General features: G+C 43.4%; 3 protein-coding genes across 4 annotated transcripts; all 3 read right to left on the reverse strand.

The window, feature by feature from the left end:
• Positions 1–1,383: 1,383 nt before the first annotated feature.
• LOC311125581 (C-type lectin domain family 4 member E-like) lies at positions 1,384–7,057 on the reverse strand. 2 transcript variants are annotated; one of them, XM_084158417.1, is made up of 8 exons: positions 6,750–7,057; positions 6,421–6,528; positions 5,554–5,655; positions 3,226–3,330; positions 2,899–3,066; positions 2,530–2,681; positions 2,255–2,352; positions 1,384–2,174 (listed from the first exon to the last, which is right to left on the reverse strand). In XM_084158417.1, exons 1-8 carry the CDS (start codon positions 6,826–6,828, stop codon positions 2,048–2,050), a joined length of 939 nt encoding a protein of 312 aa, XP_084014543.1. In that variant the 5' UTR covers positions 6,829–7,057; the 3' UTR covers positions 1,384–2,047. The 2 variants fall into 2 exon arrangements, with proteins under 2 accessions (XP_084014543.1, XP_084014544.1); XM_084158418.1 differs by lacking the exons at positions 5,554–5,655; positions 6,421–6,528; positions 6,750–7,057 and adding an exon at positions 4,919–5,220.
• Positions 7,058–8,297: 1,240 nt separating this feature from the next.
• On the reverse strand, positions 8,298–11,326 carry LOC311116237 (gamma-aminobutyric acid receptor-associated protein-like 1). The gene is made up of 5 exons (XM_084157390.1): positions 11,074–11,326; positions 9,824–9,913; positions 9,402–9,480; positions 9,059–9,177; positions 8,298–8,793 (listed from the first exon to the last, which is right to left on the reverse strand). Exons 2-5 carry the CDS (start codon positions 9,911–9,913, stop codon positions 8,728–8,730), a joined length of 354 nt encoding a protein of 117 aa, XP_084013516.1. The 5' UTR covers positions 11,074–11,326; the 3' UTR covers positions 8,298–8,727.
• A 458-nt stretch (positions 11,327–11,784) lies between these two features.
• On the reverse strand, positions 11,785–26,390 carry LOC311117729 (uncharacterized protein). The gene is made up of 15 exons (XM_084157558.1): positions 25,714–26,390; positions 20,592–24,817; positions 17,410–17,458; positions 17,054–17,103; positions 15,660–16,057; positions 15,316–15,476; positions 15,022–15,174; positions 14,732–14,861; positions 14,504–14,578; positions 14,305–14,394; positions 14,019–14,161; positions 13,709–13,852; positions 13,526–13,596; positions 13,311–13,415; positions 11,785–13,074 (listed from the first exon to the last, which is right to left on the reverse strand). Exons 2-15 carry the CDS (start codon positions 24,793–24,795, stop codon positions 12,932–12,934), a joined length of 5,916 nt encoding a protein of 1,971 aa, XP_084013684.1. The 5' UTR covers positions 24,796–24,817; positions 25,714–26,390; the 3' UTR covers positions 11,785–12,931.

Below are 26,390 nucleotides of genomic sequence, written 5' to 3' on the forward strand. Positions count from 1 at the left end.
ACCCAAGAGACTTGCAGCTGTAATTGCTGCAAAAGGTGGCTCTACAAAGTATTGACTTTGGGGGGGTGAATAGTTATGCACGCTCAAGTTTTCTGTTTGTTTTTGTCTTATTTCTTGTTTGTTTCACAAATGTTTTTATTTTGCATCTTCAAAGTGGTAGGCATGTTGTGCAAATCAAATGATACAAACCCCAAAAAAATCCATTTTTAATTCCAGGTTGTAAGGCAACAAAATAGGAAAAATGCCAACGAGGTGAATACTTTCGCAAGCCACTATACACCAGCGGAACCCATCCAATTTGAAGGAGCTGGAGCAGTTTTGCATTGAAGAATGGGCAATAATCCCAGTGGCTAGATGTGCCAAGCTTATAGAGACAAACCCCAAGAGACTTGCAAAATGTAGATATTCCAAAGGTCTGCATCAGTGGCTTGTAGGCAATGTGTGGAAGCCAGGAGATGCTAAATGTGTTTATGTTAATTAACATCAATTTCAGGCTATCAATTAAGTTAGAATGGCTTGTCTAACTAGCTTAGCTGGCATGCCAACTGGCAAGGTTGCTAGACTTTAGAAAATAAAAACATTGCTTTAATTCTTGTGTTATGATACTATATACACCAAAAAAGAATATTGACACCCCTTCAAATTAGTGGATTTGGCTATATCAGCCACACCCGTTGCTGACAGGTTTATAAAATCGAGCACACAGCCATGCAATCTCCATAGACACAAATTGGCAGTAGAATGGCCTGTTCTGAAGAGCTCAGTGACTTTGAACGTGGCACCGTCATAGGATTCCACCTTTCCAACAAGTCAGTTCATAATTTCTGTCCTGCTAGAGCTGCCCTGGTCAACTGTAAGTGGTGTTATTGTGAAGTGGAAACGTGGTAGGCCACACAAGCTCACAGAATGCCCCCGTGCACAAAGCGAGGTTCATACAGAAATGGTTTGTCGTATAGTATAGTAATGCCCCTGATTTTGGAATGAGATGTTCGACGAGCAGGTGTCCACATACTTTTGGTAATGTAGTGTTCCAGTGTAGCAGTTGTACTAAACTCCCAAGGCATAAAAGTTCTTAAAGAATCAATGTGCATCATTAATTAAAATAACAATTGAACAGGTAAAGGAGGGGGGCTGACCATCCACCCTGCATCCTCACGTACTTCTTACCCCCTCTAAAATAATGGGTGCATGACACCCCTGCATGAGTGTATGCAGTAATGTATGTCGAAAACAAAATATTTTATTGTAGTAGCTATTGTATATAGGTAAGACTGGGTTGAAATGTAGACTAGATTCATTTTCAATTTTCTTGGATCATGTATGTTACTTTATCAGTCCAAGTAAAGCACACAAACACTTTTTATTAAAGATTTGACTAGACAGTATATTAACTGATTCTTTATTACAGGGACAAATTATATAAAACGTTTTTTCCTTTCAGGATTGTAAATCAGAACATAAAACCTAATGATTGGTTAATGCACATAATAATGTAGATCATTATTACATTCAAAGTCATAAAAAAAACATATAGAAACATCTCACCAAAACAAGCAAATAAGTGCAATATATAGTGTTAATCTTTAACATTAGTGCAAATTCTAACTGAAACTGCCAGGCTGACTTGATTCTTCTTCTTAAGGCATAACTAACTGTAATGTGATTACATTTACCATCATTGGTCATACCTGGATGTCTAATTAATTAATTATAACATAGATGTATGTCATAAAGTGTATAATCAAGGTGTAAAAGGCTATTGATAGAGATGTGTAATCATGGTATAAAAGGCTATGGAATAGGAGTGAATGATAGATGGAAGTCTAAAGAGAAGCCGTATTGCCAGTTTCTTAGTTGGCATATGGCAGTAGCCACCAACCCTGCTGAGCTACATGGTGTACAACACTTAAATGATTCAGCTAATCAAGGTGATTCATTGACTAGGTAAATCATGTGTCTTACTGGTGGGCTGGAACAAAAGCCTGTACATCATATAGCGCTCCAGGACCAGGGTTGGTGACTGCTGGCAGATGGTGTAGTCTGTCCTTTAGCGCCCCCTCTGGCAGATGTAGAAGCTGTACTGGTCACATGATGACGAGCTCCAGCTTCTCTCAGGAGGATCCCTTCCTGTCAGTAACCCACAATCCCCTTGTCTGTTGGATCCTGACCAGTAACTACCAATGAGAGGAAAGGGAACAGCTCAGTACTGTCCATACTAAAACATTACATTTGCTTTCATCATCGGTTGTCTCACCTCTGTGTCAGTGCAGTGTTGTTGACCCAAACCCAGTTCCTGGTTCTCTGTCTCAGACCAATCCAGTACATCAGGTTCCCCTTCTCCGTCAGAAAGGTCTGGGACAATGATTTGTTTTTACACAGTTTTTATTGGACTATTAGTATCCTTAGTCAATCTTACAGTTATGTATGATTGTCAATCAATCACTGTTGCTTTCCTATCATCATTGTATGGTCACTGTTATACAAAGAGAAACAAGCGGTAGAAAAGAGTGACAGTTGTAGTAGACCCACCTGCACTGTTTTGTTTGTTATGACGGCCAGATCTGCCCCTCTCTTCTTACACTCGTCCCTGCTCTCGTCCCAGTTCAATCTGTCTCTGGAGAGGAAGTAGCAGGAGCTCTCAAAGTGCAGCCAGCCTTTACCACACGTATGGCAGCCAGGGACTGGAGGAAAGGAGGGAAATTACTCTTAAAGTACAACATGTAGTTCAGTTAATAAATGTAGGTTAAATAATGAGTTATTAGCATGGTATAAAGTCTAAGAGAAAACATTGTAGTGGTACAATACATCTCAAAGCATTAGATTGATACATTGACAATATTTAGAGAGATATAGTTTAATAGGCTACATTAGACTAACACACTACAGTAGTGGACTCACCCTGGCTCTGTTGCTGGAAGTATTGTGCTTGGCATGTCTGCAGGCTGCACACCTCAGTGGACTGGAACCGCTCCTCTTTAGCCTCAATCCCTTTTTCATTCACACTCCCCTCCTCTTTAGCCTCAATCCCTTTTTCAGTCCCATGACAGACCAGAGGCTGGGATGGAACTAGAGAATAATGAAGAATGAAAGAAAGCAAGTATAAGAGAATGGTGTCATATTACACATTTGTTTAGTTATTTCTTGCTTAGAAGGCTATCTAACCCAACATGCTGGATATTCTGTTTCTAAATTACTATTCTAGAATAGAATGTCTATGATACTCACATTTGACACAGAGGATGATGATGACGAGCAGTAGAACCAGACAGATGATGGACAGTAGTAAGCACACTGCGCGGTACAGACCCACGTTCCCCAGGACCTGCAGGTCTAGACAAGGAAAGAATAGTCTTAAGGGCCATAACGATAACAACGCTTCCCACAGTTGTGTCAAGTTCGCTGGATGTCCTTTGGGCGCTGGACCATTCTTGATACACACAGGAAAGAGTTGAGCATGAAAAACCCAGCAGCGTTTCAGTTGTAGACACACTCAAACTGGGGCGCCTGGCACCTACCACCATCCCCCGTTCAAAGGCACTTCAATATTTTGTCTTGCCCATTCACCCTCTGAATGGCACACATACAATCCATGTCTCAGTTGTATCAAGGCTTAAAACTCCTTCTGAGCTGACAGCCGTTTTGCACTGTTTTGCTATGGTTTTAGTCATCAATCTAGCAAGAGGGCAATATTTTATCAATGTAGTAGTGCCCCCCCCCCCCCCCCCCCCCCTAGAAAGCTATGACCTTTGGCTTTCACCTGGAATTGTTTATTTATGTCTGAGAAAAAAACACTTTTCAACCCATATGATCTAGTACACAATACAAGTATAATAAAACATATACAAATATGATAATATGATTTTTTTAAATTGTGAATGAATAAGCCTTTTCATACTTTATAATATGTCCATATATAGTTATAATGTTAAAGGAACATCTACCCAAAATGACATGAGTGATAGTCCAAATCTGTTAGATTTGTGAACGTCTAAATCAACATTTGGGCCATTTAAACCGTGTGCGTCCCTCCTACAGACAAGGGGACAAGGGCTATGTAAAGGGCTCGATTTTGTCATTCTGCGCATATGCAATGTGTCTGCCTCCGACGTAAAATGTTTGACTTCCACACAAAATTACTTCTTTACTTATTTTAGGTTGAAGGAAGTGTGTACGTCACATTCTTTATCGTAGAGCTATGAATGTTATGTATTTAGTTCCGCCGGCTCGAGACAAATTCAGCGATTGCTTTGCCATGTCTGTGCCATGAAGCAGTCACGCTGGATAAATGTTTTTCTATGGACCGCCCCTTTGACCTAACGTTGCAGTGAAGTGATATAAATTGATGTAATGATGCAGCCGACCACCAGAGGGAGGCAAATACACGTTTATTCGACAGAGGACGTTGACATGGTCCTAGGAAGGTCTGGATGGCTGTCAATAAATTACGTCATGTTAACATATACATATTTTTTAAGTAATTCTAGTGCCCGATTTCGGGGACTGTCAGCTTAAGAGCTTTTAACCTGTCGGAAAATATGGCCTTCTTATACTGATATGCGCTGTTTGTCTTTGATCATCATTCTCCCAAATCCTCCTATATCAGGCACATTTATTGTGCGCTCTTCTCTCCTCTGAGCAGCCTAAACCAGCTAGAACCAAGAACCCTCCAATATAACGTATTTTTGATTGGTTGTCAATGTTTTATCGTCGCTCTGAAAGTGATCCAAACGATAGATGGATGTCGTTATCGTTCTCCACTATTTTTGTAGTTATCGTTGTAGTGTGAATGCTCCTGTTCACTAGAATTATAACTATTTTAATTGTTTGATGTTAAAGTTCGTTATAGGTATCGTTCTTGGTGTGGACGGCCCTTTGTTATATAGCAATCACTACGAGCAACAATGGAAATTCTGCCTACCTTTCTCTTGCTGTTCCTTCACTTCAACCGATAACTTTGCGTTTGCCTCATCTGGTAATTTGGCATTTCCTCCACTTCCTACAATTCGGCAAAATTTGATATACATTGCTGCTGTTCCTGACCCACACTCTGCGACTGTAAAGTACTCTGAAGGCTGAATGCGCAGTGGTTTTTAAAAACCTCCCTCTCCGTCTCTATAGCAACGTGCCCTTTTTAGATTTATAATTAATTCCTGTAACACAATACTCAGTCTGTCCCAAAATCCTTTGGCTGCTGCTGCTACTCTCTGTCTCTCTATCTCTGCGTGTGTGATAGAGACAGAGTTCTGAATAACTGTCTGGAGAGATATCTAGTCCTTGGAGAAATGTCCATTCAGCCCTGCTGTGTTTTTCAACAACAGATTGGGCTTCTGCTTGGAGGTCTGTTATTGTCATGTCTCAACCTTGATTGTGAGACAGACAAACAGGTCCATTCCCGTCAGATGACTTTCATTATGTTACAAGCTAGATAATATTCTCCCCTAAAACTAGACATTTTCACCCCATTATTTCATGTTTCCATGTCAGAAATATAGAAATCCCGTTATATGGACATTTTGGAACATTGACATTCTGTTTTTGTTATAACAACCTCACCTGTTCTGTCTCTGGCAGAGGGCTGGCCAGGAGAAGCTTCAGCAAAAATGTCCTCCAATGGATTATTCAGTTTGGAGTAGACTGTAGATTCAGCTTCCTTGACTGACAGACAGGCAGACACACATATAGGTTAGGTGGAAGCTTAGGACAAAATTAATCTTCTCAGAACACAACAAAAAATAGCATATAGCTTAAGACGTTTTCTTAAAGGATGGAACCTACAGTAAGAGAAATGAAAATATGCTGATGTATTCCGAGGAAAGTGTGCAGATTTACCCCATTATTTCATGTTTCCATGTCAGAAATATAAAAATCTTGTTATATGGACATTTTGGAACATTTACATTCTGTTTTTGTAATAACAACCTCACCTCACCTATAATGTGCCTTACAAGAATTGGCAATTAATGACCTACTCAACAGTCCAGATATGCAGATGCAAACTGCAAGCTGCACACCACACACAACATTAATAGTAGGCTAGACCAAGGAAATGTGTCCGTAATCAAAATTCAGAACTGGGAAAACTATACTTACACTGTAGCGCTGACCGCTATGTTTCTCTCTCTCACACACACTCTTTCAGTCTCTCTATTCCTCTTTTTCCTCTATTCTTCCTCTCTTGCGTATTAAAAGTATAAATAATGTTTATTACTTTAATAGGACATTTTTAGACCTCCGTTTATTTAGGATTAGTTCAGACATATATAATAATAATGTAATAATCTTATAATAATAATAATCTTTGGGGTTTAGGCCAGGTATCTGTAAAGCACTTTGTGACATCTGCTTATGTAAAAATGGATTTATAAAATATATTTAATTGATTACATTTGATTAATAATATAATAACAGTGCTGTAGCCACCTGTGCCTGTTCTGTCTCTGGCAGAGGGATGGCCAGGAGAAGCTTCAGCATAAATGTCCTCCGATGGATTATTCAGTTTGGAGTAGACTGTAGATTCAGCTTCCTCGACTGACAGACAGGCAGACACACATATAGGTTACGTGGAAGCTTAGGACCAAATTAATCTTCTCAGAACATAACACAAAATACCATATAGCTTAAGATGTTTTATTAAAAGGATTGAACCTACAGTAAGAGAAATGAAAATATGCTGATGTATTCTGAGGAAAGTGGTGCACATTTACCCCATTAGCCCCAAGTTTGGTGATGAAGATGTTCTCTTTCTTTACCTGAGGTTTCCAGCATTCTCTGACCCTCGTCCACTTCCACCACTCTTTCCTCCTCTCTGGGGATTTTTTGCATCTCCATGATTCTCGTTTTCTGTCTGGGTCTCTAACTTTCTATTTCCCTGGAAAGCCTATAAGCCTGTTCAGCAAAATCTCCAGAAAGTTACTTGTGTATTAAGTCTCCCACACATAAAACAAATAGATATATTTAAATTCTCTCCCTTAGTCTCTGTAGCTAGTGTCACTTGAATAGAAAATAAACAATGTAGAAAGTGATCCCTCCTGTCATTTACAAGTTACACTTCCTCAATGATTTTCTTTGTCTCACTCACTCTTTTTTTGAGAGAAGTTTCGTCATTCCCACTCACCATTACTGAGTGTCAGCAATTTATTTGAGTTCGGACATTTACGGGAAATAAGATGGACAAAATTAATTGTACGGTATATCCAAATGTAACATCTTAAAACTTCTGCAAAAGACAAATAAATGTCTTACATTCACAACTTTTAAAAATAGAGGATGAGATGGGGACAGTTTGTGATGTGACAATATGTAAATCTAGGATAGGGTTTTTAGGCCCTGGAAAATAATTCACAATCATATAATGAGTGTGATGTCCTTTCAGATCAGTGACCAATGGTCATAAGAGAAAGGAGTTAAGGAAAGGAAGCTATCTAACATCAAGGTACACAAGACCATGATGACATAACAACAACAGCATGTGCACCGTAGAATGGATCAGATACACAAAAGCAAACTCGTCAGGGAGAGTCAGATTGGCACAAAATACCATATAGCCTAAGACGTTTTTTAAAGGATTGAACCTACAGTAAGAGAAATGAAAATATGCTGATGTATTCTGAGGAAAGTGTTGCAAATGTACCCTATTAGCTCAAGTTTGGTAATGAAGATGTTCTCTTTCTTTAACTGAGGTCTCCAGCATTCTCTGACCCTCATCCATTTCCACCACTCTTTCCTCCTCTCCAGGGATTTCTTGCATCTCCATGATTCTCGTTTTCTGTCTGGGTCTCTAACTTTAAAAAGCCTATAAGCCTGTTCAGCAAAATCTCCAGAAAGTCACTTGTGTAGCAAGTCTCCCACACACAAACCAAATATATCTATTTAAATTATCTCCCTTAGTCTCTGTAGCTAGTGTCACTTGAATAGAAAATAAACAATGTACAAAGTGATCCCTCCTGTCATTTACAAGTTATACTTCCTCACTGATTTATCTTTGGCTCACTCACTCTTTTTTATAAGAGACGTTTCATCATTCCCACTCGCCATTACTGAGTGTCAGCAATTTATTTGAGATGGGACATTTAGGGGAAATAAGATTGACAAAATTAATTGTACGGTATATCCAAATGTAACATCTTAGAACTTCTGCAAAAGAAAAATAAATGTCTTACATTCACAACTTTTAAAAATAGAGGATGAGATGGGGACAGTTTGTGATGTGACAATACTTAAATCTGCCCCCTCCCCCTCCCACACACAACCTTGCCTGAATAAAAAGGTTTAAAAAATGACAAACTGCAGAACTAGAAAACCATGCATTTTGGATTTTATTTTCCACAAAAACTCCATGATATTAATTTACAAAAAATAATAATATTTGCATTAAATACAGATGACTGGCTGAGAAAGAAAGATGGAAATCAAGAGCTTTCCCCTTAACACTCTTCTTTCACATCTGAACTCAAATCTCTTTTTCACTCCCACTCTTTCCAATTCCCCCCTTATTTTTCAAATTCAGAATGCCTTACCATGGTTGAGAGGATACTGACACACAATATGATCACCCCAAAAATACTGACAAAACTTATACAAACCCTCCCCACCAACTCTCCTCCCCACAGCCATCTCCTAAACACTTAGAATAATAGTGGTGAAACATTACAAAGAGCTCTCTCCCATATCCTCTCTTCATCTCCTGTCTCTCTCTCTCTCTCTCGCTTTCCTCCTTTTTGTCCCTTCTCAGGCACCGTAGACGCTCTCATTACTGTAGGTCATGTATAGGAACAGGTCCTCTTCATGGTGCTCCTGTGAGGGACCGGGTAGGACAGGGACAGAAATAAGGATTTAAAATGGCCAAAGCAGAACTGTTGATAATAACTGAAGTATGTACATTGATTAAAACATTTTATTTTAATTGTATTTGTTTATAACATAGGCAAAACCCGCTCAGCACAATCTCAATGTAATGGAGTTATGTCATGTCACTGACAGTGAGAGAAACCCTGGCATCTGGCGTTAGGGGGTCATGGGGGTTGGATAAAAGGTTGCGTCGGTGTGAGTGTGTGTTTACCTCATAGACAGCAGAGAGAGGAGAACTGGATGGGGGAAGGGAGTTGTTGACGAAAAAGAAGAGAGCTTCCTCAGGTCTCATAGACACACGCTGTCGGATCAGGAAGCACAGTTGACCCACTGAGAGAGAAAAAGAGAGAGAGCGAGATGGTCAGACAGGGACTTACAGAACAAAACTAACACATTATCTAGACTTTCATTTGAAAAGAAGAGGAAGAGTGGCGCAATAGTGGAGGGAAGGGAGAGAGGGAAGGGAGAGAGGGAAGGGAAGAGGGTGAGAACAAGGTCATGAGTTGGGAGAGAGGAAATCATTGTGAGAAAGAGAGACATCTCATCAGTTTCACCTGTGAGGTCAGAGGGCACGAGGTACTTCTTCTTGTCCAAGTCAGGAGCTCTCGACCTGGCAGCCCTCTCCACGATGATCTGGTTTAGGATGGAACACAGAACTTAGTCAGTAATTACACACTGCACCATCATGTCCCATTCAACTGGAGCCAAGAAACTTAGCATGCAAGGCTAACATCCATGTATTAAACCCTATCTGACCTTAATAACACCTTACTAGCTTCCTTTCCCTTCATCCTATGCCAGGATCACTTACCAGCTGATAAAAGGGATGGATAGGGTTTTTAGGCCCTGGAAATTAATTCACAATCATATAATGAGTGTGATGTCCTTTCAGATTAGTGGCCAATGGTCATAAGAGAAAGGAGTTAAGGAAAGGAAGCCATCTAACACTAGTGGTAGTTATTCTGTTGACACTTACCGGTATCTTGTCGGGATGCTTGGCTCGCACCCTCTCACCCTCTGCCCTCCTCACCTCCAGTGGTACAGAGCGCTGGTACTGACTGTCCATCTACAGAGACACACAGGGACGGGTCAACAGTGGTCAACATGTGATAATACATCATATATGGATGCACTGTAATTATTGTAACATCACTGTATCTGTATATTGTTGTTACATGCAGTTGAGCATATAATAATGCAAGACAAAATATGTTAACTGATGTTCTTCAAACGACTTCTATTCTTATGTGTATAGTCAATTTAAAACTAAAATATAGCCTAACCAGTTCTGGCTGTATGTGAAGCCTGGAGCCACTTATCAGCTGTAAATACCACCCTGTCCTGATATCAAGGTACACAAGACCATGATGACATAACAACAACAGCATGTGCACCGTAGATGGATCAGGTACACAAGACCATGATGACATAACAACAACAGCATGTGCACCGTAGATGGATCAGGTACACAAGACCATGATGACATAACAACAACAGCATGTGCACCGTAGATGGATCAGGTACACAAAAGCCAACTGGTCAGGGAGAGTCAGATTGGCTACTGTATGTTGTCTTGACAACTCAATCATTTGAAATCATGTATTGTATGTAGAGTGGTCTACAATGTTTATAAGGTTTTTTTTCTTTAAACTTTATAAATGTGATATGCATATATAATATTATATTTGCACTTGTTTGTAAACTAAATATTGAGATTATATATGAAAATGTACAACATAGCCTACATTAGGTGAACACACTGGCTTGCTTTCTAATGGATGCATAAATTAGCGATACATCTTATTTAATATACAAACATCATGTGATAGCCAAGGTAACGCTAGCTAAAATGTATGATCATAATAGCAACAGGTTCAAGTTTGATTCTGAATAGCCCTGTTTCTATCACAGCCAACTACTGTAGCCTACTGTTGTGGTTTTTCAGACATGGCAAGGTGACCACGTCATTATTTACAGTTTTGGGTTTGGTCAGCTGAGTAGGCTAACGTTGACGTTAGCTAGCTACAGTAGCTAGCTTATGTTGCAAGCGGGTGTTATGGCTAATCCTTATTGCTGGATAAAAAAACGCATTCACATGGCATCCAAACGAGAGACAATACATGCCAACAAATCGATCAAAGCCAATGAGCTCTTTGCGAGATTGAGGGATATGCTTGCACGAAGTCGAAGCGAAGGCAAGGAATCAACAGTCAAACACTCACTCACCTTTGGGAAAAACGGAATAAAAACAAATACAAGTGAAAATTCCACACCGATCTTTCCCACCGACTCTTCACGTAACCAACGCTATCATATAATGAGCACGACGAACAGTTATTTTCGATTCAATTATATCAACGGACCTAAATTAAATATATTCTTAAATAGCCGACTGTTCTAACTGGCTAGATACTTTTTATGCCCCAGAAACAACAACAAATACAGTAACGCCCAATTTGAGTGATTTAGACCAATGAACGTTGTTTGCGCTGATGGACAACGTTTTTAACCACTCGGGCAGAGTTGGGGGACGGCGTTTTATTTAGTGTACAATGCTCCCATTGGAGTAATAGTGCTGTTTCCCGACTCTCTGACTCGGTTTTTGCTTGATTTACGTTTTAGTCAACCAATTAAATTGTTGTAAAACTGGGCCAGGAGAACCTTCCTATACGTGCCAGACGTTGCATACGTGCCAGACGTTGCATACGATTTGTCCTGTAAAAAGTACACTTTAAGTCAGGGCTGAAAACATATTTGTGTTCGGTCTATCCAAGTCCGTTGACCAGGGTCTACTATTGATTTTAAGGCCAAAAGTCCTTGATGTAGGCCAAGTTCTCCTGCTGATCCAATTTTACTATTTGCTATCAAAAACAATAGTCAGAAAAGGATAAAGTATTTCACACAGGCCTACATTAATTTATAGGTGGAGGACAATTAATATTCATGTGAATCATCCTTTATTTCCAAAGCATACTTTCTCAGTCTGCTCAACACAGACAGAACATATTATTTTGATCATTGTACCTCTTTTGCCATACAATTGTGTATGCAGTACTGGAAATGTATTGCACTTACAGCACTTTCAACATTCTTAACAATGTGCATACAACCCTTCTCTCTTTATCTCCTACTCTTCTGTATCTCAAAGGGGATTAAGTACCCTTGCCTGGCTACTCAAATTCCTTGTTCCAGCCAAACGCTACGCCATGCCCACAGACATTAGTTTCTTCTACACAATGAGTCTGGATCTGAGTACCTCCCCAACGATTTCTAGAAAGCAAACACATTCTAACCATTCTGATTGGTCCCAGAAACCAATGGGTTGGGAAGAGCCAGAGCACATGTGGGTAAAGCTGTGCTTAAAAAATGTGTCATTGGCTTTGATACTCTGATTGGGTAAAGATTATCCAATCGCTGATTACTTTGTTTTGTACAACACCCCTCATTTTGATGTCACCACAAACGACTTCAACAATGGCAGTCTTAGACTGAAGTATGTAGCGAACATAGAGCAGTGGAATAATTCAGTTTGAGTCGTCAGCCAATAAGTACCCACCATAAAAGTAATTTATGAAAATCTTTGTAATATACACAAATAATACATTGCCCTGAATATATAGAAACATTTTGTTTAAAGACAAATTTCCCTTTAATATAACCTCTATTGCAAAACACTCCACTGATCATACCATGTCTTTACAGTCTTAGATGGCTGATTTCCAATACAGCCTGTAGCAGTCCATCGACTTTCATTGCCAGGGTTTGATTTACAAGGCTACCCTAGACACTCCCAGGCACCTCCAAAAGCCTTCCAACTATTTACGTTGGCACTCCTGTAAGTGTTACAGGTATTCATGTCAGTCCAGTGCCTCTCTCTAAGGCACCCCGTCTAAGGCACCCCCTCTAAAGCCATTCCTCCCCTTGCCGTTCATCCCCAATAAGCAGGGTGAGGCCGGGAGGGACAACTCCAGTCTGAAACACTATGTTTCATCCATTGTCCAAATCCACAGGACCACAGTAACTCCACTCCATTGATACACAGTGACTGGGATTCGCCCAGTGCAGTCAGGCAGTGGTTGGTTGGTCATATTGCAGCCGTGGCTGTGGTAATTTTGAGAGCGTCCAGCAGGTTGCGCTGTCGGACCCTGAGGCTGGCTATGGTTTCCAAATGGGACTCAGGAGTCCATCCTCTGTGTCTGTCTGACAGCCTGGTCCCCTCCACCCAACCTGAGGAACGACAGAGAGAGAGAGAGCGAGAGAGAGAGACAGAGATAGAGAGGGAGAGCGAGTTAGGGAAATGGGGAGAAAGAGGGGGAGAGGAAAGAGGAGGGATAGAAGGGAAAGAGTTTTAAGAAAAAGCTACTAAAAAAGTAACACATTTACAGCACACATAAACACTGAGGTATGGAGGTGTTGTGTATTCCCACAACCAATCAGGGAGTGGGTGGTTCTGTCCTCCTTACCGTCGCTGCTCTGCTGGTGGACCAGAATGACCTCAGCCTTCTCCAGGGACAGCTCGTCTGGTTGGTGGGCAACGAAGGCTCGGATGCACTGCATCTGTGTGAAGTCTGTGAGTGAGAGAGGGTCAGAGGTCAAATACAGCAGGGTCATGAGGGTCAATATATCACTACTGTCTGGCCATGCTAGGCTGGATGGCAATATAGCCATTTTTACCCACCTTGTGCTGCAGAGTAGTCAATAACAGGATGGGGCCTGGAGACAGCTGAGATCCAACGCAGTTTGTCACCTCTGAAAGATCACAAGAAAACACACTTTTTAGACACACCTGTGGATTACATTACTCTCACTCTTTGTAACACACGCACACACTCACACACACACACAACCCTCTCTGTCTTACTGTGTGTCGGTGCTAAGTAGCAGGGCTTTCTTGTTGAGGTAGAGGCGGAACAGGTTCTTCTGAAGAGAGTGCAGTTTGACCCGACAGTTCTCAGCACGCAGCTCTGACACTGGAGCATGGTCTATCACTGTGAACCTGCCCCCTCTAGAGCGAGGGAGGAGAAAAGGAGAGGAGTGGAGAGGAGAGTTAATAATGCCCAATGATGAGAACATTGAAAAATGTATCAATAAAAAATTGATATCAGTCTAGATTTCCTAATGCTTGGTTTGCTTTGATTGTTGTGTGAGTGTGTTTGTCTGAGGGGACTCACTCTTTGTGCAGCGACAGCAGCAGGTAGTCATTGAAGAGGTGCAGGTAGACACTCCTCTCTGTCTCCCTCAGAGAGAAATCCATCATCTCAGTCACTGGTCCCTCTCTCACCAGCCTACGAGACTGACTGACCAGGGGGAGAGTCTACAACACACATATGTTAAACTCGGTTAAAGCTTGCTGCTGTACTTGTATTGTAACTTGTTATTGTAATCAGTTCAACACAGATATGTTCAAGGGACAGCATGTAAAGCAGGGGATCATGGCAGATGTAGTTTATTACTCACCCTGCATTCAAAGTCCACTCTGGCACTGAGAGAGACCAGCGACTCAATGCTCTTCATCTGAGTAATACTGTCATTGCTCTCCTGGATCAACTGAAGGACAGAGGGAGAGAAGAGAGATGGTTAACAATTGTGTTATCTCTTGGCTACATCATGTAACAGTGCACCACCAGAAGGAGGGGAGGGGGGTGGGGTTACATACCCTCTCCAGTAGCTTCATAGCTTTGATGGCCTGGACCTCCTCCTCTGTGTCTTGGGCTGTTCTCTTCACAATGTTCTGAGAGAAAAAGACAAAGAGAAATGAAGGGATTGAGAGAGATTGAGAAGGGGAGAATGAGACCGTGTTGAAGAGAGGATTATAAGGAGTCACATACTTAGATTGTGCACTTAAAACATACACACACGTACAGACACAGTCACACACACACACCTGCACAAGGAGCTTGATTCGTGTGATCCTCTGGAAGGGGAGGATGAGGAAGGAGCGAAGAGGAAGACGCTGACACACTGCACTGCGTTCCAACTTTTCCACTACCCGCCTGAACCCTTGGTTCTCATCCCTGCAAGGCAGATAGAGAGAGAGAGAGAGAGAGAGAGAGAGAGAGAGAGAGAGAAAGAATGTGCTGTTTGTAAGTCAACGTAAACACATAAATGTGCAGTAATACAAAGAGTCTGTCAGAAAGTGTCTGTCCAATCAGTGAACAGTGGGGGAGGACTCACATGAGTCTCTGGTAAGTGGCATCCTGATATGATTGGTTGGTGAGGTAGGGCACGTAGACTTTCTTGAAGCGTTGACAGTGGCGAGCGATGATGTCGCACACGGTGAAATGCATCATATCAGATTCCACCCTCTCTTCCAGCTTCAACAGAAAACTAAGAGAACAACAAATACAGAGAAAGACTGAGGTAAACGTTGACAGAAAAAGAGAAGGAGGGGCTTAGAGAGAGCCCATGACCTTCAGCCTGTAGGTTTGCTAGTTTGAGGAACAAACAAATAAGTCCCAGTCCTCTCACCTGTGGCTGATGGCTCGGACGTCGGCCAGCCTGGAGAACAGCCAGTTCCTGTCCTGAGTAGTCAACAACTCACCGAGCGGCTTAGACTTGACAAAGTGGTCCACCACGATGTCCAGACTACGACAGTACGACGCTTCCGAAGTTACAACCTCAAACTGCACCTGACAGGAAGAAGAAAGGAAGAGAAGTGGTAGGAGAGGGTGGAGATTACAGGCACTGTTCCAACTACCCCGAGAACCCACAGATCCAGGCTCCAGAAAATCAACATTAGCTACTAGGCCCCTGGCAAATGTCATCATCGACATCACTGGTAGAAGGGTCCTGTTGTGTTAGTTTTTGTTTACCTCCTGCAGGCGTCTCTGGTCGTCAGTCAGCTCCCCAAACGCAGCACTGTTCCTGACCTCAGGGATCTCCTGCCACAGGGTGAGGGAGATGGAGAGGCGAGGAGAGGAAGGCCTGGCCGGGGGGGCCAGGCGGGCCTGGGGCGGCTGTGGTAGGGGCAGGAACTTGGCGCTGGTGCCACTGGATGTAGAGCCAGAGTGGGACAGAGAGTGGGGGTGGATGACTGGGGGGAGACAGGGTAAGGGTCTGCGGGCAGGAGGGAGCGAGGGGGCCAGGGAGGAGGGTACGGGGGACAGGGGGACAGGGAGCACCTCGTAGATGGAGAGGGCGTCAGAGCAAGACTGACTGAGGATCTCCCTGTTCTGAGCCGTCTCACTGTACTGCTGGTAGAGCTGGGAATCTGAAAGGTGGTAGGGGGGAAAGGAGGTAGAGGGAAGAGAGAGAAAGGAGGAGAGGTGGAGGGGAGGCAAAGCGAAGGGAAGAGAGAGATGAGTAGAGTAAGAGAGAGAGAAAAGTTAAGACAGGGACAGAATGGGTATAGATGAAGAGGACGAGTGAGAGAGAGGCAGAGAAAGAGAGCAAAGGACAAAGTGGAAGACAGTAAGAGGACAGTGAGAAGAAAAACAGAGTTAGGGGAGAAAAATCAAGAGAGGGAAAGGTAGAGAGAGACAGAGAAGTGGGTTAGCCAGAGTGTATGGTTTGCATTTTACATTCCCCCTACATACACTTCTTGGAATGTTATGTTATAGCAGCGACAGTTAAGTTAAGAGATATGAATACCTGTACAAACCTGCCTGTGGCCCTGGAGCGTGCGTGCACACACACACACACACACACACACACACACGACTGCCCCATTTCATACAATTCCACATTGACTCATAGAACCGAAAATGAAATCCAACAGTTTATAGGTTCCATGGAGGAAACCTACAACATGTTTGGGCTGGAAAACAATCTGGGAAAATACAGAAAGGGATCAAGCACGCACTGTATACATGAGTAAGCCATTCAAGTCTGTCTTGGGACTCACAGTACACTGCTATACAGTCATATCTAGTCCCAGATTCAATCTGTCTGTGGACACGTTTCTTTAACAGCACCTTTACTGGTAGATGAAATCTGTCTGTGGAAGTATCTTGTTTGATTTTACTGACTTTTTTATTTCAAATTACAAGGAGCGTAGTTAACCTAGAAATAAATGTGCCTTCACAGATTCCATACCCACATAACCATAAACACAGACTAGCTCTCTCTGCTCATTGTAGCATACAAGGTGCTGTTGAACTAATATTATTACATATAAAATACATTTCAGAGAAGTGGATGTGTGAAAGTGCATGTGAGTGCCACAGGGATGAAGGAGAGAAAAGAGAGGTAGAGCAGAGATACTCACTGTAAAATTTGGAGTTCCTCCTAGTCATTTCGATGGTATTCGTGACATTCCTGTACAGAGAGAGAGGCAGGAGTCAGGACAGGGAATCGTCAACACTTCATCTACAGAAGTAGTGTGGTGCATTTTATATCTACTCTTTTGACTCAGGCACTAACTAAAACAGCCTGGTGTTAGGGTTAAATGGCAGGCAACAGATCTAACTGTACTCATTGCAGGCATGACATCAAAAGACTGACTCTATACATGGCAAGTGCCATAAAATATGACAATGTAATAAAAAATGTTCTGTCACTGTGATAGCCCAGTGCACTAACATAACATATGCCCCCTCCCTCCCCCTGCTATCTTCTACTCACCTCAGGTCCACGTCTCCCCAGTTGAAGCTCACCTCCTCCTCATCATCAACTGGAAGCAGAACATATTGTTTCCAGTGTAGTCCAGAGAGATAGAGCAACATAACCCAATAATGTAACATACATTGGCTCAGAACAGAACAGGCAGAGCAGGTTTGGTTACAGAAACAAGGACTAGTTTGTTTGCTAAACTCCCCTAGCTGCGCTCCTCTCTAGGTGGTGTATTATAAACTGAACGTACTGAAGTGAAGACAGAGCTGGGATAGAATGGATAGAAGAGTCAAGGAGGAAGAATGAGTTATGGTTCCAGACACTCTAACCCAGCCTATTTATTGCGATATTCTGGAATTGCCACACTGTCCCCACCTCCACTCTCCTCCTCCCTTTCTCCCGCCCCCTTCTCATGTCAGTGACTCAGGTGATGGCAGTTTCTTGTAAGTCTCCTCATAATGAACTGAATTCAAGATTTTAAGGACATTTAAACGGCAAGACAGAAGTCCACAGTTGTGGTAAGGTTGGGTTAGTTAGCATCAGAGGTTGGATCTCCTTTAGAGTTCTGTGAAATCCCACATGAAAAAATACTACAGTTTACTATAGAATACTACATTACTTACTATAGAATTCTGCAATAAACTGTAGAATACTATACTACACACTGTAGTATCCCTCAATCATGTGTAGTACTTACTATAGAATGTTGTAGTATATTGTAGAATACTATAGTAAATACTACAGTATTATCCAGAGAAATAACACTGTAGTAAATACTACGGTAATGTCCACAAAAACACTAGTCAGCAAAAACACTACAGTAAATACAACAGTATATTACAATTCGAAATAAAACACTCCATTAATTACTTTATTATATACTACAGTTATTTTACTACAGTATTTATACTATAGTTACCTGTAAATACTACAGTATATTACAGTATACTACAGTAAATACTACAGTATTCCATGTAGTCCGCAAAACACTAGAGCGAATACTACAGTAAAGTCTGCAAAAAACCCTACAGTGAATACTTAAGCAATAAGACCCGAGGGGGGGTGGTATATGGCTAATATACCATAGCTAAGGGCTGTTCTTATGCAGGACGCAACGAGGAGTGCCTGGATACAGCCCTTAGCTGTGGTATATTGGCCATATACAGTGGGGGGAAAAAGTATTTAGTCAGCCACCAATTGTGCAAGTTCTCCCACTTAAAAAGATGTAATATTCATCATAGGTACACGTCAACTATGACAGACAAAATGAGGAAAAAAAATCCAGAAAATCACATTGTAGGATTTTTAATGAATTTATTTGCAAATTATGGTGGAAAATAAGTATTTGGTCAATAACAAAAGTTTCTCAATACTTTGTTATATACCCTTTGTTGGCAATGACACAGGTCAAACGTTTTCTGTATGTCTTCACAAGGTTTTCACACACTGTTGCTGGTATTTTGGCCCATTCCTCCATGCAGATCTCCTCTAGAGCAGTGATGTTTTGGGGCTGTCGCTGGGCAACACAGACTTTCAACTCCCTCCAAAGATTTTCTATGGGGTTGAGATCTGGAGACTGGCTAGGCCACTCCAGGACCTTGAAATGCTTCTTACGAAGCCACTCCTTCGTTGCCTGGGCGGTGTGTTTGGGATCATTGTCATGCTGAAAGGCCCAGCCACGTTTCATCTTCAATGCCCTTGCTGATGGAAGGAGGTTTTCACTCAAAATCTCATGATACATGGCCCCATTCATTCTTTCCTTTACACGGATCAGTCGTACTGGTCCCTTTGCAGAAAAACAACCCCAAAGCATGATGTTTCCACCCCCATGCTTCACAGTAGGTATGGTGTTCTTTGGATGCAACTCAGCATTATTTGTCCTCCAAACACGACGAGTTGAGTTTTTACCAAAAAGTTCTATTTTGGTTTCATCTGACCATATGACATTCTCCCAATCCTCTTCTGGATCATCCAAATGCACTCTAGCAAACTTCAGACGGGCCTGGACATGTACTGGCTTAAGCAGGGGGACACGTCTGACACTGCAGGATTTGAGTCCCTGGCAGCGTAGTGTGTTACTGATGGTAGGCTTTGTTACTTTGGTCCCAGCTCTCTGCAGGTCATTCACTAGGTCCCCCCGTGTGGTTCTGGGATTTTTGCTCACCGTTCTTGTGATCATTTTGACCCCACGGGGTGAGATCTTGCGTGGAGCCCCAGATCGAGGGAGATTATCAGTGGTCTTGTATGTCTTCCATTTCCTAATAATTGCTCCCACAGTTGATTTCTTCAAACCAAGCTGCTTACCTATTGCAGATTCACTCTTCCCAGCCTGGTGCAGGTCTACAATTTTGTTTCTGGTGTCCTTTGACAGCTCTTTGGTCTTGGCCATAGTGGAGTTTGGAGTGTGACTGTTTGAGGTTGTGGACAGGTGTCTTTTATACTGATAACAAGTTCAAACAGGTGCCATTAATACAGGTAACGAGTGGAGGACAGAGGGGCCTCTTAAAGAAGAAGTTACAGGTCTGTGAGAGCCAGAAATCTTGCTTGTTTGTAGGTGACCAAATACTTATTTTCCACCCTAATTTGCAAATAAGTTCATTAAAAATCCTACAATGTGATTTTCTGGATTTCTTTTCCTCAATTTGTCTGTCATAGTTGACGTGTACCTATGATGAAAATTACAGGCCTCTCTCATCTTTTTAAGTGGGAGAACTTGCACAATTGGTGGCTGACTAAATACTTTTTTTCCCCACTGTACCACAAACCCCTGATGTACCTTTTTGCTATTATAAACTCGTTACCAATGTAATTAGAACAGTAAAAAGTAATTTTATGTCATACCTGTGTTAGACAGTCTGATATACCACGGCTTTCAGACAATCAGCATTCAGGGCTCGATCCACCCGGTTTATAATATAGTATTTATACCATAGTATACTATAGTATTTTTTCATGTGGGTATCAATAACTAAGAATTAACGTTTGTTTGTATAACAGTCTTCAAATAAAAAAGTATGAACTCTTCTGTCTGGCGTTCTAAAAGGTTAGGTTAGGTTGACAAAATTAGATGATTTGAGATCATGAAATTAGTTGAGTATTAAGATCATAATTAGGTTATTCTAATGTTAATCTGTGTTAGGTATTGAGTTGCTTTTCTCTTGATTTATTCCTCCGTCTCTTTCTCTCTGTCTCACCTGATGCGTGGAATATTCTCGTTCTGCGATCCCTCGCAACTCCTCCTCCTTCTTCTTCCTCGTTTCTTCTCTCTGTTGTCTTGCGGAACCCCCGCCTCCTATACTGAACATCGGTGCCCAAATCTTGGAAACTACAAGTGCTCTTCACCCCCCCACCTCCCGTTGTTTTACTCTCTTCCTTGCCCTCCTCCCCTCCTTCCCTCTTCTCTGACTCCCCTTCCAGTTTCCTCTCCTCAGTCACTTCTCCCAATTTCCCCCAGTCCTCGGCCCCATCCTCTATCCTCCTTTCCTGCTTCCCCTCTACCACACTATTCTCTTCCCCCTCTCCCACAGTCCTCTCTTTCTCCCCTTCTTCCTCCATATTTTCCTCTATGGTGGTAATAGGTTGTTCTGAGTCAGGGTTGTATATAAGGCTGGGGCAGCTGGTTGGTTTGTACAGGGTGTTGCTCACAGAGAGAAACAGATCTTCCTCTTTCTGGGCATGCGCTTCTTTCTCTGCATCCAGTATATGAACCTCGTCCCCAACTTCACCCCCTTTCTCCATCTCACCCTCATCCTCTGTCACCATCTCTACCTGGATATGTATATGACTGTCTGTTTGTCTGTCCGTACACACATTGTTACCCTCCACCTCCTCTCCCTGTCTGTCTGTAGGTGTGTCTCCATGAGTAGTGTCTAGGGTTATGGCAGCATGCGTGTCTGTGGGTGCGCCATCACCAAGCATAGCATTGAGAGCCTCAGCATGCATGTCTGCTAGTTTCTCCCATGTACCTCTCTCATCCTCCACCTTCCCTGGCTCTGCCTCCCGCTCAGACAGCTGCGCCTCCACCGACTTCCTACCACACTTCGTCTGCTTATGAACCGTGGCGTAGACGGGTGATGCTCCTCCCCCCTCTGGCGTCTCGTCCTTTTCTTCCTCTATCTCCTCTTCTACCCTCTCGGTCCCTCTCTCAGTCTGGCTGACCTCTTGACCTCCCTGTGGCTCTGGCTGGGGGTCGCCGAGGGCGTGTTCCTCTGAGCTGCCAAGGATCTCGCTCAATACATTCTTGGCCCACTTCATGTGTGAGGCCTGGGAGTGGCGCTTGGCCTCCTCTTCTGTGCTCCAGGCTCCACTTATACGGATCTGGAAGGCCACAGCTTCCTCTGGGCTCATCACTCCAGGGTTATTCTGGTCAGAGGTGACTTGGTCAACTACAGAGATCCCATGCTGGTGGTACCCTCCACTGGGGTGTGAAGATGGACCCATCTCTGGTTCTGTCCTCCTTCTGTCTGTTGGGTCCCTCTCTCTTGTGTCTGTGTACTCTTTATGTCTTTCTCTCCACTCTTTGAGGAGTTTTTCGGTCTCAGAGTTCCTCCTTCGGTCTATCTCAGCGTATGGGTTCTCCTCCATGACCTTCAGTCGTTCTTCGCTCTCTCGTTTTAGGGTGGCGTGACTGACGTCCACTATGGAGCTCTCTTCTGTGTCTGTTCTCTCCTCATTTGGCACGTGGATCTCTTCCCTCACTCTTTTTCTCTCATCCTCTGCCCCTTGGTCTCCATCTCTGGAAGGGTCATCATGAGGGAGGTGTGTAATGTCACTACTGTCATGACCATATCCAGGATTTTGATTGGTCGGCTCTGATTCCACGTCATCCAGGACCTCTGTCTGATTGGGTATTGACCTGGGCAGTGTTTGTCCAATCACACAGAACACGTAGGTGGGTTGCTTCTTCCCCTTTCCGTCATTCACCTCTCCCTCCACTGCATCTTCCTTTTGCTCTGTCCGTTCTTCTGTTATTTCTCTCTCTCTTTCATGTCTTCTCCCTCCACCTCTCTCCATCTCTCCCTCGCTCCCCTGAAAGCCAACAGGTTGCCTGGCAACATGATTAGCAACCCCAACTTCCAAGAATTCCTTGCAGTCCTCAAACTCCTCTTCTCCTCCGCTGGACACAGTGATAAAGCCGTCCTCATAGGAAGGGATTCTATCCCTCTCTCCTTCCCGCTCTCTCTCACTTCCTCCCTCGCGCTCGGAGTGTGCATATCTATCACTTCCTCCTTCTTCCTCTCTGTCACCCTCTGTCACATTCTCTCTCTCCGTCTCCCTGTCCCTCTGCCAGCGTTCCTCTCTCTCTCCATCGCTATAAGTCTGGTGTTCCTCTCCTCTGCTATCACTCCTTCTCCAGGCTTCTGTCTCATCGTCTTCATCTACATTTAACTCTATCTCTGTTTCTCCCCCTGTCCCTCGCTCCAAATACCTTTCTCTCCCTCCCTCCCTCTCAGTTTCTCTCTCTCCGTTTATGGACATTGTTTGTTCCGCTGACCTATCCTCTTGTCCATCTCCCTCTGTCTTCCTTTCTTTTTCTCTGCCTGTCCTTTGTTCCATGGATCTGTCCTCTTCTTCACTTCTCTCTCTACATCTGTTAGTGTGCCTATCTCGTTCTCTCTCTATAACCTCATCCTCTACAGAGGAGTCTTTGTTATATCTGACCCTCTGTGGTTCTAACCACATCTTCCGCTGCTCAGGGCGCTTCGTCTCCTCCTCTCTTCCTTCTCTACCCTTCACTCTATCGCTACGCTCCCTCTGCCCCCTGTCCACATCCTTCTCTCCCTCTGACTCTTTCTCTTCATGACTGTTTCTTCCTCTTCTCCAGTTTCTTTCCAACTCTATGTCACTGCTCCATTCTCCGCTGCTCTGGACTTGTGGTGGCACCCTTGGGACTGTCTCACTCTGCGATCGGCTACCTCTGTCTGCTCCTCCCTCCCTTTTGGGATCTGTCTCTCTGTCTCTCTTCTCCCTGCGCCTCCTCTCTTCATCCTCCCCCTTGTAATATCTGTCCCTCTCTCTGAATCTCTCTCCGTCCATCTGCTTCCCTCTCTTTCCTGTTACATTAGGCTGTGTTCCCTCCCTCTCTTTCTCCGGGTCCCTCCTTTCCCTTGGTCCGTCCTCTCGCCTGCCCCCTTCTCTCACCCCATCCCTCTCTCTCTCCACTTCCCTCGCTTTTCTCCTGTCCCTCTCTCTGTATTTCTCCATGTCCCTCTCTCCATCCCTGTTCCTGCCCCCGTCCCTCACTCTCTGTCTATAAGCATCTCTCCCTCCATCCCTCTCTCTGTACATCTCCCCCCCTCTCCATTTCTGTCTCTCCTTCTCTTTCTCCCTCACTCTATCCCATGCTGCGTTCCCCTCATTGTCCCCCTCACTTTTACTGTGCAGATGTTTCAGTTCTCTTCTGTTGTCATCCCTCACTCTCTCTTTCCACTTCTCTCCATCACTGTCTCCCTCACTCCTGGTGTCCCTCTGTCCCTCTCTATTTCCTTCCCTCCTTCCATCCCTGCACTCTCTATCCGAATAGTTCTGTGAATCTCCCTCTCTCCCTCTAACTTCCCTTTCTCCCTGCCAGAGTTTTGGCCTTTCTCTCTCTCCATCCATATACCTCTCTCTTTTGCTCCATAGGTCATTGCCCTTTGAGTCCCTCTCTCTCCTCCTTTCTCTGAAATCTGGGTCCGCTTCCCTCTCTCTCTCCCTCCGTCTCACTGTCTTATCATCCATGGGCCTCCCTCCATTTTTCTCTCCCTCCTCCTTTGCCCTTATTCTCTCCCTCTCTCTGTATCTTTGTAAGTCCCTCTCTGCGTCTCGATACCGCTGTATCTGTGCTGCTTTCTCTCGTTCTCTCTCCCTGTCGTCCATCTCTGTTCCCTTCTGTCTCTCCAATTGTCTCGTTCCTTCTTTCCCCACATCTTCCTCCACAAATGCACTCATTCTTCTGTCTCTCTCGTTGCTATTTCTTGTCATTCTAGGAAACGTGTCTCCTTTCTTTCTCTCCTTTTCTCTGTCTCTGTCGTTCCCGATCTCCATATTTGAAGTAGGTCTTCCGTTGGCACGTCTCTCTCCCGCTCTCCCCCTTCCTCTCTCTCTCCATTCCCTTTCCTCCTCCCTCCCTCTGGATATGTGGGCACAGTCCTTCTCTCTGTTCCTCTCTCTTGGTCCAGGTTCCATCTCTTTTCTTCTATTTCTTGTTTTGTCCTTCAATCTCTCCATTTCTCTTTCTCTCCTCCATTCCTGTTCTCTGATCCTCTCCCTCTCTCTGTCTGTCCGGGCCATAGTTTCAGGTCTGGGACTTGTTTCGCGGGAGATCTGGCTGTTTGGCTGAGGGTTCCGGTCGGAAGCGCTTTGATTGGATGGATTAAATATGTCAAAGGGATTCAGACTGGGGCGTTTGGTCCCCATGGTAACATACTTTTTTCAGAACCTGAAAGATGATAATATTCTCTCATTAACTTATAATTCATCACAATCTGGACATTCTGCAAGGATACTGCTACAACCAATAGAATCACTTGAAGTAGCATCACTTTCAATCACTAAATGAGGATAAAGGAATGTTGAGATCAATGAAAATGGAAGGTGAAGAACAGCATTAGGCACAATGTGGCCCTCAACCCCTGAAGCTGAATAGTGGCCTAGTGGCTTTACCAACCCTGACCAATGCATCACTATTCATTTATTCAACTGGGTAGTATAAAATGTTTGTCAATTACAAAGAGGTGAAGATACTGTAACTACGATACAACGCAAGTCCAAAGTGTTATAACTGTGGGTGTTATGATGATAAGAATCACAGGCAACAATGTGTTTATGCGACCAGTTTGAGACCACAGCGTCACAACCTTTGGTCAGACAACACTTTAAAAAGAACCACAATAGCCAACCCTCAATACACTTTAACTCAATGGATTCTACTGCTAACTGATTGAGTTAATTTAAAGGGCAAAGCCACTCAAAAACTATATTTTGGTAAAAATATAGTTTGAGTGGATTTTCCCTTTAAGCTTGGAGCACCAAGTATCTATACAACAACAGAGCCAACAGCAAAGTGTTGTAGAAATATAGAAACAGCCCAGCAGATTATGTGACAGCTGGGAACACTGATTTATTAAACGCAGCACAGCACACGTCTGCATAGCACAGTCCACATAACATCGCTCAACACACCAACTAACCCTAAAACAGGACTCTCTTACACACAATGAAAACATACATGTAACACATAAACCACTAGACAAATTAGCCATGAATCAATGTTAGAACTGTAGATTGACTGGTAGATCAGCAGAGAAACACAGTAAAGAGATCTGAGGGACTCACATGAGGTTAGTATGCCGGGGCGGTCTAGTCTCTCTTCAGCTTTCAGTTAATTCAGTAGTGTGAACTAACAAGGATTTCAAAGTTCTATTAAACTTTAATCCAATCCTGACCCTCTGTCTCTCTTTGCATCTGTATTCTTCTCAATCTGTCTGTCCCTCTAAAAAACGAATGTTTACGCCTCAACCTCTCCCCTCTGCTCTTCTCTCTCTCCTTCTCTCTCTTGCTGTTTCACCCCTCCTCCCTCCTTCCCTGCTCAAATTCCCAAACAAGTCTGAACAGATTGACACTTATCTTCACCCTCCTCTTTTTCTCTCTGTCTTGTCTTCACAGCCACTGTTAATGAACAGAGGAATTTGGACAAACCAAACGAAAGGCCGCTGACTGTATCCCACAAATCAATCTGTTCTCCTTCCTCCCACACTGACGTGATCAGTTACTGCTGACTCAAAGATAAGGCTTGCCGACTCTCTCTCTCTCTCTCTCTCTCTCTCTCTCTCTCTCTCTCTCTCTCTCTCTCTCTCTCTCTCTCTCTCTCTCTCTCTCTCTCTCTCTCTCTCTCTCTCTCTCTCTCTCTCTCTCTCTCTCTCTCTCTCTCTCTCTCTCTCTCTCTCTCTCTCTCTCTCTCTCTCTCTCTCTCTCTCTCTCTCTCTCTCTCTCTCTCTCTCTCTCTCTCTCTC

Source organism: Coregonus lavaretus, assembly GCF_964263955.1.
Source record: "Coregonus lavaretus genome assembly, chromosome: 3".
Taxonomy (NCBI): Eukaryota; Metazoa; Chordata; class Actinopteri; order Salmoniformes; family Salmonidae; genus Coregonus; species Coregonus lavaretus.

What these genes read in the sequence shown, in the direction of transcription:
- LOC311125581 (XM_084158417.1), bottom strand. Translation starts at nt 6,828, where the DNA reads ATGGAGATGCAAAAAATCCCCAGAGAGGAGGAAAGAGTGGTGGAAGTG. An exon ending in GAGAATGCTGGAAACCTCAG is followed by an intron (nt 6,529 to 6,749) that starts GTAAAGAAAGAG and finishes CCTGTCTGTCAG; the next exon opens with TCGAGGAAGCTGAATCTACA. An exon ending in AACACTGCACTGACACAGAG is followed by an intron (nt 2,175 to 2,254) that starts GTGAGACAACCG and finishes TCTCATTGGTAG; the next exon opens with TTACTGGTCAGGATCCAACA.
- LOC311116237 (XM_084157390.1), bottom strand. Translation starts at nt 9,913, where the DNA reads ATGGACAGTCAGTACCAGCGCTCTGTACCACTGGAGGTGAGGAGGGCA. An exon ending in CGTGCCCTCTGACCTCACAG is followed by an intron (nt 9,178 to 9,401) that starts GTGAAACTGATG and finishes TTTCTCTCTCAG; the next exon opens with TGGGTCAACTGTGCTTCCTG. An exon ending in CTCTCTCTGCTGTCTATGAG is followed by an intron (nt 8,794 to 9,058) that starts GTAAACACACAC and finishes GGTCCCTCACAG; the next exon opens with GAGCACCATGAAGAGGACCT.
- LOC311117729 (XM_084157558.1), bottom strand. Translation starts at nt 24,795, where the DNA reads ATGGGGACCAAACGCCCCAGTCTGAATCCCTTTGACATATTTAATCCA. An exon ending in CTATGAAGCTACTGGAGAGG is followed by an intron (nt 14,395 to 14,503) that starts GTATGTAACCCC and finishes TCTGTCCTTCAG; the next exon opens with TTGATCCAGGAGAGCAATGA. An exon ending in CTACTTAGCACCGACACACA is followed by an intron (nt 13,597 to 13,708) that starts GTAAGACAGAGA and finishes GTGATCTTTCAG; the next exon opens with AGGTGACAAACTGCGTTGGA.